Genomic DNA, 15208 nt, shown 5'->3' with positions numbered 1-15208 from the left:
GTAGTATAGTCTGAAGTCAGGGAGCCTGATTCCCCCAGCTCCATTTTTCGTTCTCAAGATTGCTTTGGCTATTCGGGGTCTTTTGTGTTTCCATACAAATTGTGAAATTTTTTGTTCTAGTTCTGTGAAAAATGCCAGTGGTAGTTTGATAGGGATTGCATTGAATCTGTAGATTGCTTTGGGTAGTAGAGTCATTTTCACAATGTTGATTCTTCCAATCCAGGAACATGGTATATCTCTCCATCTATTTGTATCGTCTTTAATTTCTTTCATCAGTGTCTTATAATTTTCTGCATACAGGTCTTTTGTCTCCTTAGGTAGGTTTATTCCTAGATATCTTATTCTTTTTGTTGCAATGGTTAACGGGAGTGTTTTCTTAATTTCACTTTCAGATTTTTCGTCATTAGTGTATAGAAATGCAAGCGATTTCTGTGCATTAATAATAAAGTATTTTTGAATTAAGGTATCTACATTGTTTTAGACATAATGCTATTGCACACTTAATAGATTACAATATAGTGTAAACATAACTTTTAAATGCACTGGGAAACCAAAAATTTCGAGGGACTTGCTTTATTGCAATATTCATCTTATTGCAGTGGTCTGGAAACAAACCCCAATATCTCTGAGGTATTCCTGTTAGGAATTATAATTGTAATTTTCCTTTTATTGATTGCTCCAGTATTGTAATTATTCCATAACAGTTAAAAATCTCTGGGAGTCTGTGTATTGTTGACTGAACGTACATTTTCTTCCTGTTTATTTCTTGGTAAAATTCTTAAGCTTAAAAAAATAATTTTCTTTCATTTGATTTTCATATTTTCATTTAAAAGTAAATGATCTCACTCTTCCACATAATTGTCTTTCCAGATTTCTTGCCTCTTTGGGAAAAAGAGGTGAAATATTTTTCATTTCTTTTATTTTATGAATTCTTTAAAGCCTGTATTTAATATGAGACCTCAACTGGTGGTGAATATATGGATTGCTGAGCTTCATACAGTTTACTGATTCGATCAGAGTTCCTACTGGCTTTTTGTCTCGGCGTTTTTTTCTTCTTTTAAATTAATTAATTAATTAATTTTTGGCTGCATTGGGTCTTTGTTGCTGTGTGCAGGCTTTTCTCTAGTTGCGGTGCGCAGGCTTCTAATTACGGTGGCTTCTCTTGTTGTGGAGCATGGGCTCTAGGTACGCGGGCTCAGTAGTTATGGCTCGCGGGCTCTAGAGCACAGGCTCAGTAGTTGTGTTGCACGGGCTTAGTTGCTCCATGGCATGTGGAATCTTCCCAGACCAGGGATTGAACCCGTGTTCCCTGCATTGGCAGGCAGATTCTTAACCACTGTGCCACCAGGGAAGTCCTCTTCTCAGCTTTATACATAGCATAAAATAGTAGAAGCCATTAAAAATGAGAGTGGGTAACTGTAGGTGGCTGTGGTGTCTCCTTCCTAGGTACTACTAAAATAGTATCAGTAATCAGCTTTCTGATTATCATTCCTGCAGTCTTCCTCAAAGCCCCTTCAGTTGTCAAATTTTTTGACACTGTCTACACCACTTCAAAATAATGGATCGAAAAGTGAAGAATTCAGTCAAAGCTTTTTTGTCACTATGCTAAAATAAGGTTTTTAAAGTGAAAAATTATTGTATTGTAAACTACATTCAGTCAAACTATGATTCTTTTAGATAAAATATGGTTTTATGTAGAGTAGACCATACTAGAAGTATTGCTTAGAGCTGGCGGTGAAATCAGGAGGTCAAAAAGGCCAGTGACAAATGTCCAGAGGACACTCTAGTTGTGGATTCCTGATACATTGACTGACAAAGTGGCTCTCAGGCCACAGCTGTGCATTGGCAGTGTGGGGTAGAGTGAAAAGGGAGGGTTTTTTTTTTTCTCACTTTTTAGTCTCTGTATTTCTACATTATTTGAATTTTTATAGTGAGAGTGTTTTCATTTCTTACCTATACAATTTTTTTAAGAGATATAAGTTAAAGAAAAAAGACATTGCAGTTGTACACATCTGAGACTAAGAACATATTATGATTTTAAAGGATGATTATGTCGATTATGTTGAGAATGCCCTAGTTCACAATCAGTAGGAGGTACCTAAGTAAAAGTGGTTCTCGATTCTCTGTCTCTTTCACCACTCTCACATTATGGCTCAGAGATGGACACCTTCAGAGAACTGAAGCCGCCCCAGCTGGTGTGTGCAACTCATACAAAACCCAACATATCGTAGGGTCTTCTTGCAGTATAGGAATAAGCAAATCTTGTACCTTAGTCTACGTATCCTACTAAATTAGTCACAGAGTCAAGGGGGAAGCAATTTTTTTAAAGTAGAGGATAGGATGAATGTATGATTTTTCTCTCTCAGTAAACACACAGACCTTGGTATACCTCAATAAACAAAGAGAAACACGAATTTAAGATATGATTTTTCTTTAATCACTTTAATGTTTACTCCAACACTTCCTATTTTCTATTAATAAATGTTCTTGGAGGTTAAATGATAGTGCCTTGTTATGGGAATGTGGTTTGTGTATGGTAATGGGGTTTGATCCAGTAGTTTTCAAAAATGGGAAATAATTTCTACTCCATTACACTTAAAAAATAGAATTGGTTACTAAGATCATGTATAGCTTTATTAATTATATTGTAAGGATGATTGCAATTAAACAAATGCATATTTGTAATTTTGTACCTTATACAGTAATCATAAACTGTTACTACTCATTTACTGTTTAATGTAACTCTGAATTTATTAACAATATATATTTTAAAGAAATATATACACATATATATATATATATACATATATATACATTTTAAAATAACACAGTCTAAATTCTGATCTAGTAGTCCAACTTTCCAGCATAGTTCTAGCACCTTCAAGTTAACTTGGTGTCTGGAAATCTATTCTCATCTGTTTATGGTTTTCCTTCAACTCATTCAAAGGATCTTAGGGAGGATTTAAGGATTTAAGTTGGAACTTACAGAACTTAAGAATCAACTCTTTGAGTTCTCATGATTTTCTTCACACACCCAAAAGACAAAAATGACACAATAAAAGTGTTTTGCAGTTACTTGGGTTTCTTTCTCCGTTGTCTTCATTTCTCTGATCTTACCTATTGTTACCTAAAAATTTTTCCCATCTAAGTGTGTTCACTCCAAACTTCCCTGCTCCTCCTGATCAACATCATTTTGTAAACCACTTTCTTTAGCTGCCAAAGAACATAGATTTGGCTCAATTAGTGATTACTATCTCTTAGAGAGACTAAGACTATATTTGTAGAATATAGCAGTCTTTATTTTTAAGAAAAAAATTAATCAGAAAAATTACAAGTATTTAAAAGCAGATTTAATGGGTCTCATTGAAAAAACTATGACACAGCAAATTTCAGGATCCACACTGAAGTATCAGTTGCTTTGGCAATCCCTCTCAGTTATGTGCCATGGTTGAAAGCACTCAGGCAGTACTTTTCATAGATGAGCATATCAGAATTGCTGGTACTAAAGTGCTTTTAGTTTGAAAGATGAAGAACATCCATTGTTTTCATAGTTGCATAATGGACACTTTTGGGGACCTGCCCAGATTCCCTTTATCAGATTGGTGCTCTCATCCTGCAGGTGCTGCTGACAGCTCACATCTAACCCTTCTTTTGAAAATTACCCTCAGCCTGGAGCCTCCTTACTGGGAAATGCTGGGAAGGTTATGCTCCTTCTCATGTAGTTAATGACTGATACCAGGGTACAAAAAGCCGTTTCCCTCTTCAAGGTGAGACAACTCTGTGGTACCGTTGATGCTCCAGAGCGCCCTGTACCCTGTACCATCCGGTTTCCACTAAATCCACATCTTTGTGGAGTTCTACTTTCTTCACCTGCCCTATCCTGCATCCCTTATTCTCATATAGATTTCGCTGGACAGCAAATCTTCAATTAACTACTTGCACAAAAGTCTTCATCTCTGGTTCTGCATCTTGGGGAGCTGGCTTTAGACAAATATAAACTACAAAAATTAAAGCTCTGCAGTATCTTCTAGCCTGGAAGGGATACGTAGATTCTATATTTTGCTTACTAGTGATTCTTTGGAACCCAGTACCAGGAGATAAAATGCACCTCTGCTCCCCAAGCATAGAGCAACTTTGGGGGTAGATTGGAGGAAAAATGGATAATATTGTTATTAAATACATATTATTGAGATACATCTCAAATGTTATATAGGTAAATTAAAAAAAGCTAAACAATACTGCTACAGGCAGAGACATGGAAGTTATTACTTTTTAATTTATTTTTGTTTTATTTCTATTAATCTGGATTCACAATATTTTCAAGAATTCTAGTTGGTTATAACATTTTCAAGCAGAAACTAGAAAAGAAATACTACGGAGGTCCCTACAATACCACTTAAAACTTGTGGTAGTAACTTTATAAATGGAATATGAAAGATTTCACAGGTTTCCCAAAGATCTTTTGGACCCTCAGTAATTAACTTTCTCTCATTGTTGGACCTGTCAATTCTTGTTAGTTATTACATAAAATATTATTTATGAACTAATTTTAAGTGCTTTCATATTTTGATTGAGAAGTCTCTGACATTTTTCCATCAAATAGCAACAAACTTAAAAAGTCTCAAATCCTTTCCCACACCATATTCTGTCTCCTTATTTAGCTTATTTTGTTCCATGCTAAATGGCTGAAATGATGCAGCAGACAGAACATAGATAATATTTAACTCTAGCAACTAATACAGCTGGCTATGTATTTGGACTTTAATTTTATTGAAAATTATTTTACTGATTGTTAAAGAATATCACAAAGTGATAGCAGTCTCAATTCTAGTGACTTTCTGAATATATTGTTGAATTAAAATGTCCCAATCAATGTTCTTATTTAAAATGGTACTTTTAAATCACCTTATTTTTTCATATGTATGATGGAATGATATTTTCTTAAAGAACCAAGTCTGTGTTGAGTTATATTTTATTATATCTTTTCACAAGCTGAAATCTTATGTCTTCTTTATAATATAATGTCTTGATGTTGAAATTATCCAATTGGCTAAAGCACACTGCCATGCCTTCTTAAAAGGCCTCATATAGGTGGTCATACTTATAGGAATCCTATTAACAGGAGATTGCAAAGACTGCATTTCTATCAATATTTCTGAATAGATTCAGGGTTTTTTCAACATATAAGGCAGAACAGAACAGGCAAAAATGCATTTTTTATTTAAAAAATTCTTGCTTTTAAAGTCCTCAAACAACCAAGTGGCATTCTGAACCTCAAACTGCAGTGTGACTAAGATGCAGCTGAAGTAATTGTGTTGTAAAATAATTTGTTTGTTATTTATTTTTAAAAATTCAGTTTTATATATAAATTATATATATTTATATTATATCTATTCCTTGCTCCTGAATGTTACTTTCACATAACTAATGGATTCTCCAAATTTGCATTACATAATCGCTTGAAGTAGAATTAAAGATGGGACAGATATATAAATTATATTATAAAATTAATTTAGAAATATATAAAATAAATCACCTTTGTCTAAGAGTTGTACAAAATGAAGGAAATATTATATGTAGTTTAATGTTTATGTAGTAAATATAAGTCATATGCTGTGTGGAGTTCTAGACAAATGTGTTTGCTATTCCTGATTTTTATATCCATGGAGAAAACATGACAAGGTGTAGACATAGGGTATGCATTTTTATTTATGAATCACCCAGTGTCATGAGGCTGAACAAACCCAGAAAATTATTCTTGTGCATTTTCGAATTTGCTACTGCCAAGCATGCCTCTGGGTATTGTTATCCCCAGGTAAAGATGTCAAATAAATGCTGTGGATCTGCACATCTAACTTTTCTTCTCTTCGTAATATTAATCATATAAAAACTTTTATTTGATGCAATACTCATCTCCACACAAATTTTCTTCTAGGGGTGGAAGGTGGGATGTAAATAGGAGGGAGGCTGTTTGGCATCTGGAATCAATTTTTTAGAATTTATGTAGAATTAGATATAGTAATTTATTCTGAAATTCCAGAACATTTATTTAGAGTTTATTGGTGATTATAGTATTTTACATTTGCCATGCCTATAATATTCTTCCTTGGCTTGGGATTTTACCTGTACCATGGGCAAATTAAGGCATTAAAAAAAAAAAAAAAGGATTGTTTCTTCTATCATTTATGTGTCTACATGGCAATTGCCCAAATCATTGGAAATATGGGTAGGCTCTCTGGCATCTGCTCAGCATGAGTGTTTATGATAAAACTGTGGAGAATAAGTGATTCTTTGGTTCCAATGTCATAGTATGTATATTTCCTGCTATCAAGTGATTTGAGGATATTCATAATACAGCTTCCATTTTGATCCTGTGACTAGGTGATTGTTCATGGCATTGTTCAGTGCTGTACCTTTACAGTATATAGAGAAAGAGGCTATGAGTTCTTGTTAATATCTTTAAACTCCAGAAGCTGAGTCCTTCCTTCTAAAATGAGGCAAGGAGGGATATCAGTCCCTGAATGATGAACTGTGTGAATACATCATTAAAAATTCATTTATTTTCAGAGTCTCGGGCTGCCTTATGAAGTCACACAACAACATGATATCAGTCATCCATTAATCCAGTCTCTTCTTCCTAACAACATCTCGTGGAAACTGTATTGGTATATTACTTAAATTTTGTAATCATGAATTATTATTTTATGAACATTTAAATATAGGGAAAGATTATTGTGGTTTGTTCCATTGGCAGGATCTCCACTGTAATAATACCTTAGTCCAAAAGTTATATAAATGCTTAGCAATCTAATGTATACAGTATGCTTCTAATTATCTAAGTTCAATAGAGAATACATGCTGACTTCCAAGGACTTGAAGCAAATATCTAGACTATAACTAATTACAGTGTTCTGTAACACTTTCAATATTAGATTATTATGTTAGTCTCAATTCTACAGGGTATAAATTTGTCATGTGGCTCTTCTGCTAAGTGGTATTTGCAGATAGAGGTAGTATCATAGTGCTTGTTAAGAGAAAAGGATTTGGAATCAGATCCATTTGGGTTCAAATCTTATCTGCCACAGGTCAGCTAAATGACCTTGGGCAAGTTAATTAACCCCTCTGGGCCTCAACAAAATGGGGAATAATAATACTCAACTAACACAAGTTGCTAAGAAGATCAGATAAGTTCATGTATATAAAGAGCCTAATACAGTGACTAGCACATTGCAGATACTCAGTAAAAGTCTATACTTTTATTATTATCATCAGATTTGTTGGATCAGAATCTTTTATCTCTCTGGAGCATCGTGCCATCTTGACAGCAATGTTTCTCTATAATAATAAACCAGATAATGGCTCCATCCACTTCACAGGGAGGGCAAAAGCAAGCATTATATGAAGGCTTTTTCACCTGGTTTTCTACAGTTTTCTCTTTCCAAATATGTAAAAGCAGTTTTCACCTGGCAGTGAACCCAAAATAATGAACTCCACGATGAGTGAGTTGGGTTGTTCAACTACTAAACACGGTTCTGACAATGATATGAACTGCAGGACTAATCGTGCTCCATCCGTTTAACCTAAGGAGACCATAATCAGACTACCTTGGCGTCTTCGAGAAGAGTTAAATTTGCAAGACCAGATGCTGTTCTAAGCTCTCAAAGTCTGGTACAAAACAGTCTTCATATCTTAATCCTCAATTCTCCCTAAAGCCTCAGTTAACTTTTGGGCTGTACCAAGGGTTTTTCTGCAGTAGTCTCACACTACCACAGAACCTAAATTGGAACTTCTGCCAGACTGAACAACACAACTCACTTTTGTCCCAGTTTCATACTCTCAGCCCTTAGGGATGACTGCTTCATGCTTTTCCTATCTGGCTGTAAACTAGGTAATCAGTTTGGATGCTATTTCACTTTAGTCCTTGGCATTTGGCTGAAACAGCGGTTCCTAGCAATCATAATGAAGAGAAGGGAACAAATCTATTGGCTACTTTAGTACAGAAAGTCTTCAATGACTCTAAGACATTCAGATATCTTGGATACTTAAAATTTTGAGTGTCATTACAAAACACTTAAACATTAATGAACAGTAAGTAAAATAATATAGTATGCTCGAAAGACTGCTTCTAACCCATGACTTGTTTATTGGAAGGGGGTATGTACCATATTAAAGTTTAGGCTTTTGCATGACTAGAACTCCTTATAAAGAAAGCATCAACCTCTGACCCAGGTTGAATTAAAACACCTGTTTATTTTGGTTCTCCTCACCCCTCCTCACAGCTGTAAATTAGCCAATTTATGATAAAATTGTCCTTCAACATTGGAGAGAAGAGTATTTTTAAAGTTCCTTTTCATTTTCTTACTGTTTGATATTTTTAGGTTGATATAGGCACTGGATTCTACTCTAAATTTTATGCAACCTCTACAGGAATGGGGCACTGGGGATTAAAAAATGCAACTGAATTTCCTGGAGATTAATCCCTTTCTTTGTGAGTGGATTAAATTCTTATAGAAATTGTCAGAGCCAGTGTCTTTAGATCGCCTCAACACTTTAAACTAAGTATCTACCATATGTTTTGGTGTGGTCAATAAATTAAGAGCAGTCTGAGTCTTCTGTAGATTTGGAACTTTTAATTACTCTGATCAGTTTTGCTGTAATAGAGATTCACTTTTCAGATTTTAAGTGTTTTAGAAAGTAATCAGGCAAAGAAAAGTGCTTTTGAGGGGAATCTTTCAATGGATAGATTATATAATTCAAGCTCTGTATCTGTTGCATTTAACCAAAAGAGAAATTATAAGATCATAGAAATAGTTCAGTCTCACTAGAGTCATCAAAATGTTACAATGAAAAATTAAATTAATAGTTATAAAGTGTTCATATTTCATCACAGTGGAAGAATCACAGGCAATGATTTGAAAGCCTCACACCTGCTATCCCCTTCAGTTGAAAATAAAAGCAGAAAAGTAACAGCATTCAGACATCTTGACTATTTAGAAACTTGTGCATCTTTAATTGAAAAATATCTATTACCCTGTGCCTTCCAAAAATATAGTGAAAAGATATATCTGCTGGTGAGATAGGAGAGGAAAACATGTCTTTTGAATTTCAACTATCTTATGAATGATAAGGTTGTTACCTTTTCATTGAAAGAACTTATGGAAGAGATGTAAAACCAGAGACAAAAAGAGGGGTCAAGATGAATAAGACAATGATTTGAGGCTTTTAAAAATACCATATGTTTCTGATAATTTTGACTTTTCATGCTTTTTGTCTTAAGATATATTAATAATTTATTAGAATTCAGTAAACACTTGGTCCTACTAAGCCATGAATATTTAAATTCTACTAAATCAATGATTATCCTCAACATCATTTCAAAAAGGAAATGTAGTAGTTACTTATACACGGACATTTCTAACTGGAATTTCCCTAATTATATAGGGCTGCTTCATATACATTCCTTATATGTGAATACCTGCTCCAATCAGTTAAGCAAAGAAACTCTTATCTATGGCCACTGGGGATTTCTTTCTACTCCTTTCCATCCAAATAGTCCAACCTCTTTCTTTCTTCTTCTCCAGAAAGGAAAGGAAGAGGGCATAACTAATGGTAGGAAACAAAAAGACTGGGAAGAAGTAGAGGAAAATAAGGTATTAAAGGCTATGGAAATCTCCAAAGTAGGGGCATCCAAATTTTTTCAGAAATAGGTCTTTAATCAGAAACTGATATGTGGGTTATTTTTACAATAGTGGTAAGTTGAAAGGATCCGGACCACCTTGTGACTCAAAGGTTAAGTCGAGAGCCTGAGGAGGTTTTATTCATATCTAATTTCTGACTTTCTTCATCATCCCAAAGTTTTATGATGTCACTTAATGCAATTAAATTTGATGAGGTCAAAAGCAGACAGTTTCAATGATCATCAAATTATAATCACTAATTGTTTAAAAGCTGAGAGTATTAAACCCTGATGGCAGAAGGCAGGTTATATAGCTCAGGGTAAATTTTTTTGCTTCAAAAAGTCAAGTGGTCCACAATGGGATCAGACAGGCCAAATGTGAACATGTGCAGCATGGCGGATATTCAGCAACGTTTGAGGTTAGAGTTGGGAGTGGTGGTGAACCTTTACCCATGATTTGACAGACAGGGGTGAGCATAAGAGGAGGACCTGATTCCTCTGCCATGGCTAACAATGATTTTCTCACAGAATATTTGTTTCCCATGGTCTCTCAGTTCTACAATTCTATTAGTGAAATACTTTACAAACATGATGGATTAAAGAGATGGCAATCAGATGGCCCTGGCGTTGAATCATTATTTATTCATTCTGTTACTATGAGAAAACTTTTTCCCAAATCAGTGATCCACAAATAAACTTCTGGAAAAAACTTGTTAGAAATTGCCTATATAGCTTCCTTTACAAATATATACAACTGTGAACAAAACAAAAAGCAAAAAACAAGCAACTTCCTTTTCAAAGAGAATGCTTAAATTTATTTTTTCTCATTCATAGGATTTGTCAAGCACTGCAGTGAATTCTTTTTTCCCTTTGCTGAAAAAGTTTCTAATTGGCTTCATAGTTAGCTAGCTTATTAAAGCACAGTAAAACCAAAAAATTGAAAAAAGTTTTTTTACTGCAGTAGAATATAGTGTTTTTCTAATTAAAATTGCCAATAAGAAATTCAATTCTTACCTTGTCAGAAGGTTTAAATGGATTTCCTTGTCCACTAATTCCACCACTGATACTAAATCCAAGGCCAGGATTCTTTTCTATTCTCACACAAAACTATGCAAAAAAGATATAAAAAGGTAATCAAATACATATAAAAGCTAAATATCTTCAAATAACTGTATCCCAATAGAAAATATTCACATTTCACTTAAGTTCTCAGGGTTAGCCTATGTTAACTTGGTATATAAAAGACAGTATAAACTCTGACAAAATAGTGTTTCTATAAGCATCAGTTATAATTGGAACTAACTTAAAATTACCTGAACAAGCAGACATGAGTAAATATTTATTCGTTACCTGTGCAGGACTAAATTTTAATTAGCAGTTTTTAAAACTTAGAAAACCACTTAAAAAAAAGATTGTACATTATTTTAATTATCTACTTTAAACGTACATATAGTCTGACTAATTAGAAAGGACTGTATGAATAAGTGAAAGAAAATTTGCAAATGTACAGTGAGGGAAAAGATGGCTATTTGATTAATTAGTTGATTAATTATTTACACATCTTTATTGGAGTATAATTGCTTTACAATGTTGTGTTAGTTTCTGCTGTATAACACAGTGAATCAGCTATATGTATACATATATCCACATATTCCCTCCCTCTTCCGTCTCCCTCCCACTCTCCCTAGCCCACTCCTCTAGGGGGTCACAAAGCACTGAGATGATCTCCCTGTGCTATGCAGTTGCTTCCCATTAGCTAACTATTTTACATATGGTAGTGTATATATGTCAATTCTACTCTCTCACTTCGCTCCAGCTTACCCTTCCCCCTCCCTGTGTCCTCAAGTCCATTGTCTATGTCTGCATCTTTATTTCTGTCCTGCCCCTAGGTTCGTCAGAACCAATTTTTTTTTTTTTAGATTCCATATGTATGTGTCAGCATACGGTATTTGTTTTTCTCTTTCTAACTTACTTCACTCTGTATGCCAGACTCTAGGTCCATCCACCTCACTACAAATAACTCAATTTCGTTTCTTTTTATGGCTAATATTCCATTGAATATATGTGCCACATCTTCTTTATCCATTCATCTGTTGATGGACACTTAGGTTTCTTCCATGTCCTGGCTATTGTAAATAGTGCTGCAATGAACATTGTGGTACATATGGTTTTCTCTGGGTATATGCCCAGTAGTGGGATTGCTGGGTCGTTTGGTAGTTCTATTTTTAGTTTTGTAAGGAACCTCCATACTGTTGTTCATAGTGGCTGTATCGATTTACATTCCCACCAATAGTGCAAGAGGGTTCCCTTTTCTCTACACCCTCTCCAGCATTTACTGTTTGTAGATTTTTTGATGATGGCCATTCTGACTGGTGTGAGGTGATACCTCATTGTAGTTTTGACTTGCATTTCTCTAATGATTAGTGATGTTGAGCATCCATTAATGTGTTTGTTGGTGATCTGTATATCTTCTTTGGAGAAATGTCTATTTAGGTCTTCCGTTCATTTTTGGATTAGGTTGTTTGTTTTTTTGATATTGAGCTGCATGAGCTGCTTGTAAATTTTGGAGATTAATCCTTTGTCAGTTGCTTCATTTGCAAATATTTTCTCCCATTCTGAGGGTTGTCTTTTCATCTTGTTTATGGTTTCCTTTGCTGTGCAAAAGCTTTTAAGTTTCATTAGGTCTCATTGTTTATTTTTGTTTTTATTTCCATTTCTCTAGGAGGTGGGTCAAAAAGGATCTTGCTGGTCATAGAGTGTTCTGCCTATGTTTTCCTCTAAGAGTTTGATAGTGTCTGGCCTTACATTTAGGTCTTTAATCCATTTGGAATTTATTTTTTTTGTATGGTGTTAGGAAGTGTTCTAATTTCATTCTTTTACATGTAGCTGTCCAGTTTTCCCAGCACCACTTATTGAAGAGACTGTCTTTTCTCCACTGTATATTCTTGCCTCCTTTATCAAAGATAAGGTGACCATATGTGCGTGGGTTTATCTCTGGGCTTTCTATCCTGTTCCATTGATCTATATTTCTGTTTTTGTGCCAGTGCCATAGTGTCTTGATTACTGTAGCTTTGCAGTATAGTCTGAAGTCTGGGAGCCTGATTCCTCCAGCTCCATTTTTCTTTCCCAAGATTGCTTTGGCTATTTGGGGTCTTTTGTGTCTCCACACAAAGTGTGAAATTTTTTGCTCTAGTTCTGTGAAAAATGCCAGTGGTAGTTTGATAGGGATTGCATTGAACCTGTAGATTGCTTTGGGTAGTATAGTCATTTTCACAATATTATTCTCCCAATCCAAGAACATGGTTTGTATCGTCTTTAATTTCTTTCATCAGTGTCTTATAGTTTTCTGCATACAGGTCTTTTGCCTCCTTAGGTAGGTTTATTCCTAGGTATTTTATTCTTTTTGTTGCAGTGGTAAATGGGAGTGTTTCCTTAGTTTCTCTTTCAGATTTTTCGTCATTAGTGTATAGGAATGCAAGAGATTTCTTTTTTTTTAAATAAATTTATTTATTTATTTAAAAATTTTTGGCTGTGTTGGGTCTTTGTTGCTGTGTGCGGGCTTTCTCTAGTTGTGGTGAGCAGGGCTACTCTTTGTTGCGGTGCACGGGCTTTGCATTGTTGTGGCTTCTCTTGTTGTGGAGCATGGGCTCTAGGCACACAGGCTTCAATAGCTGTGGCACATGGGCTCAGTAGTTGTGGCTTGTGGGCCCTAGAGCTCAAGCTCAGTAGTTGTGGCACACGGGTTTATTTGCTCATGGCATGTGGGAATTCCCGGGCCAGGGCTCGAACCCGTGTCCCGTGCATTGGTAGGCAGATTCTTAACCACTGCGCCACCAGGGAAGCCCAAATGTAAGAGATTTCTGTGCATTAATTTTGTATCCTGCTGCTTTACCAAATTCATTGATTAGCTCTGTAGTTTTCTGGTAGCATCTTTAGGATTCTCTATGTATAGTATCATATCATTTGCAAACAGTGACAGCTTTACTTCTTCTTTTCCTATTTGGATTCCTTTTATTTTTCTTCTTCTCTGATTGCCATGGCTAAAACCTCCGAAACTATGTTGAATAATAGTGGTGAGAGTGGGCAACCTTGTCTTGTTCCTTGTCGTAGAGGAATTGGTTTCAGTTTTTCACCATTGAGAACGATGTTGACTGTGGGTTTGTCATATATGGCCTTTACTATGTTGAGGTAAATTCCCTCTATGCCTATTTTCTGGAGACTTTTTATCATAAATGGGTGTTGAATTTTGTCGAAAGCTTTCTCTGCATCTGTTGAGATTATCCTATGGTTTTTACCCTTCAGTTTGTTAATATGGTGTATCACATTGACTGATTTGCATATATTGAAGAATCCTTGCATTCCTGGGATAAACCCCGATTGATCATAGTGTATGATCCTTTTAATGTGCTGTTGGATTCTGTTTGCTAGTATTTTGTTGAGGAGTTTTGCATCTATGTTCATCAGTGTTATTGGCCTGTAGTTTTCTTTTTTTGTGACATCTTTGTCTGGTTTTGGCATCAGGGTGACAGTGGCTTCGTAGAATGAGTTTGGGAGTGTTCCTCCCTCTGCTATATTTTGGAAGAGCTTGAGAAGGATAGGTGTTAGCTCTTCTCTAAATGTTTGATAGAATTCGCCTGTGAAACCATCTGGTCCTGGGCTTTTGTTTGTTGGAAGATTTTTAATCACAGTTTCAATTTCAGTGCTTGTGATTAGTCTGTTTATATTTTCTATTTCTTCCTGGCTCAGTCTTGGGAGGTTGTTTTTTTCTAAGAATTTGTCCATTTCTTCCAGGTTGTCCATTTTATTGGCATATAGTTGCTTGTACTAATCTCTCATGATCCTTTGTATTTCTGCAGTGCCAGTTGTTACTTCTCCATTTTTATTTCTAATTCTGTTGATTTGAGTCTTCTCCCTTATTTTCTTGATGAGTCTGGCTAATGGTTTATCAATTTTCTTTATCTTCTCAAAGAACCAGCTATTAGTTTTATTGATCTTTGTTATCATTTCTTTCTTTTCTTTTTCATTTATTTCTGACCTGATCTTTATGATTTCTTTCCTTCTGCTAACTTTGGGGTTTTTTGGTTCTTCTTTCTCTAATTGCTTTAGGTGTAAGTTAGGTTGTTTATTTGAGATGTTTCTTGTTTCTTGAGGTAGGAATGTATTGCTATAAACTTCCCTCTTAGAACTGCTTTTGCTGCATCCTATAGGTTTTGGGTAGTCGTGTTTTCATTGTCATTTGTTTCTAGGTATTTTTTGATTTCCTCTTTGATTTCTTCAGTGATTTCTTGGTTTTTTAGTAGCATATTAGTGTTTGCATTTTTTACAGTTTTTTTCCTGTAGTTAGTATCTAGTCTCATAGTGCTGTGGTCGGAAAAGATACTTTATACGATTTCAATTTTAGTAAATTTACCAAGGCTTGATTTGTGACCCAAGATATGATCTATCCTGGAGAATGCTCCATGAGCACTTGAGATGAAAGTGTATTCTGTTTTTTTTTTTTATGGAATGTCCTATAAATATCAATTAATTCCA

General features: G+C 35.0%; 1 protein-coding gene across 1 annotated transcript in view; it reads right to left on the bottom strand.

Moving 5' to 3' along the window:
- LRRC7 (leucine rich repeat containing 7) overlaps window positions 1–15208 on the bottom strand; it is a 505876-nt gene that overhangs the window by 24903 nt on the left and 465765 nt on the right. Inside the window, exon 25 of the mRNA XM_036841498.1 lies at window positions 10691–10783. Coding sequence (XP_036697393.1) covers window positions 10691–10783 — 93 coding nt within the window. The remainder of the gene's footprint in view (window positions 1–10690; window positions 10784–15208) is intronic.

The sequence above is a fragment of the Balaenoptera musculus genome, chromosome 1 (assembly GCF_009873245.2).
Source record: "Balaenoptera musculus isolate JJ_BM4_2016_0621 chromosome 1, mBalMus1.pri.v3, whole genome shotgun sequence".
NCBI classification, from domain to species: domain Eukaryota; kingdom Metazoa; phylum Chordata; class Mammalia; order Artiodactyla; family Balaenopteridae; genus Balaenoptera; species Balaenoptera musculus.
Note: the sequence above shows the minus strand (reverse complement) of the source record. Positions and strands in the feature narration are given on the sequence as shown.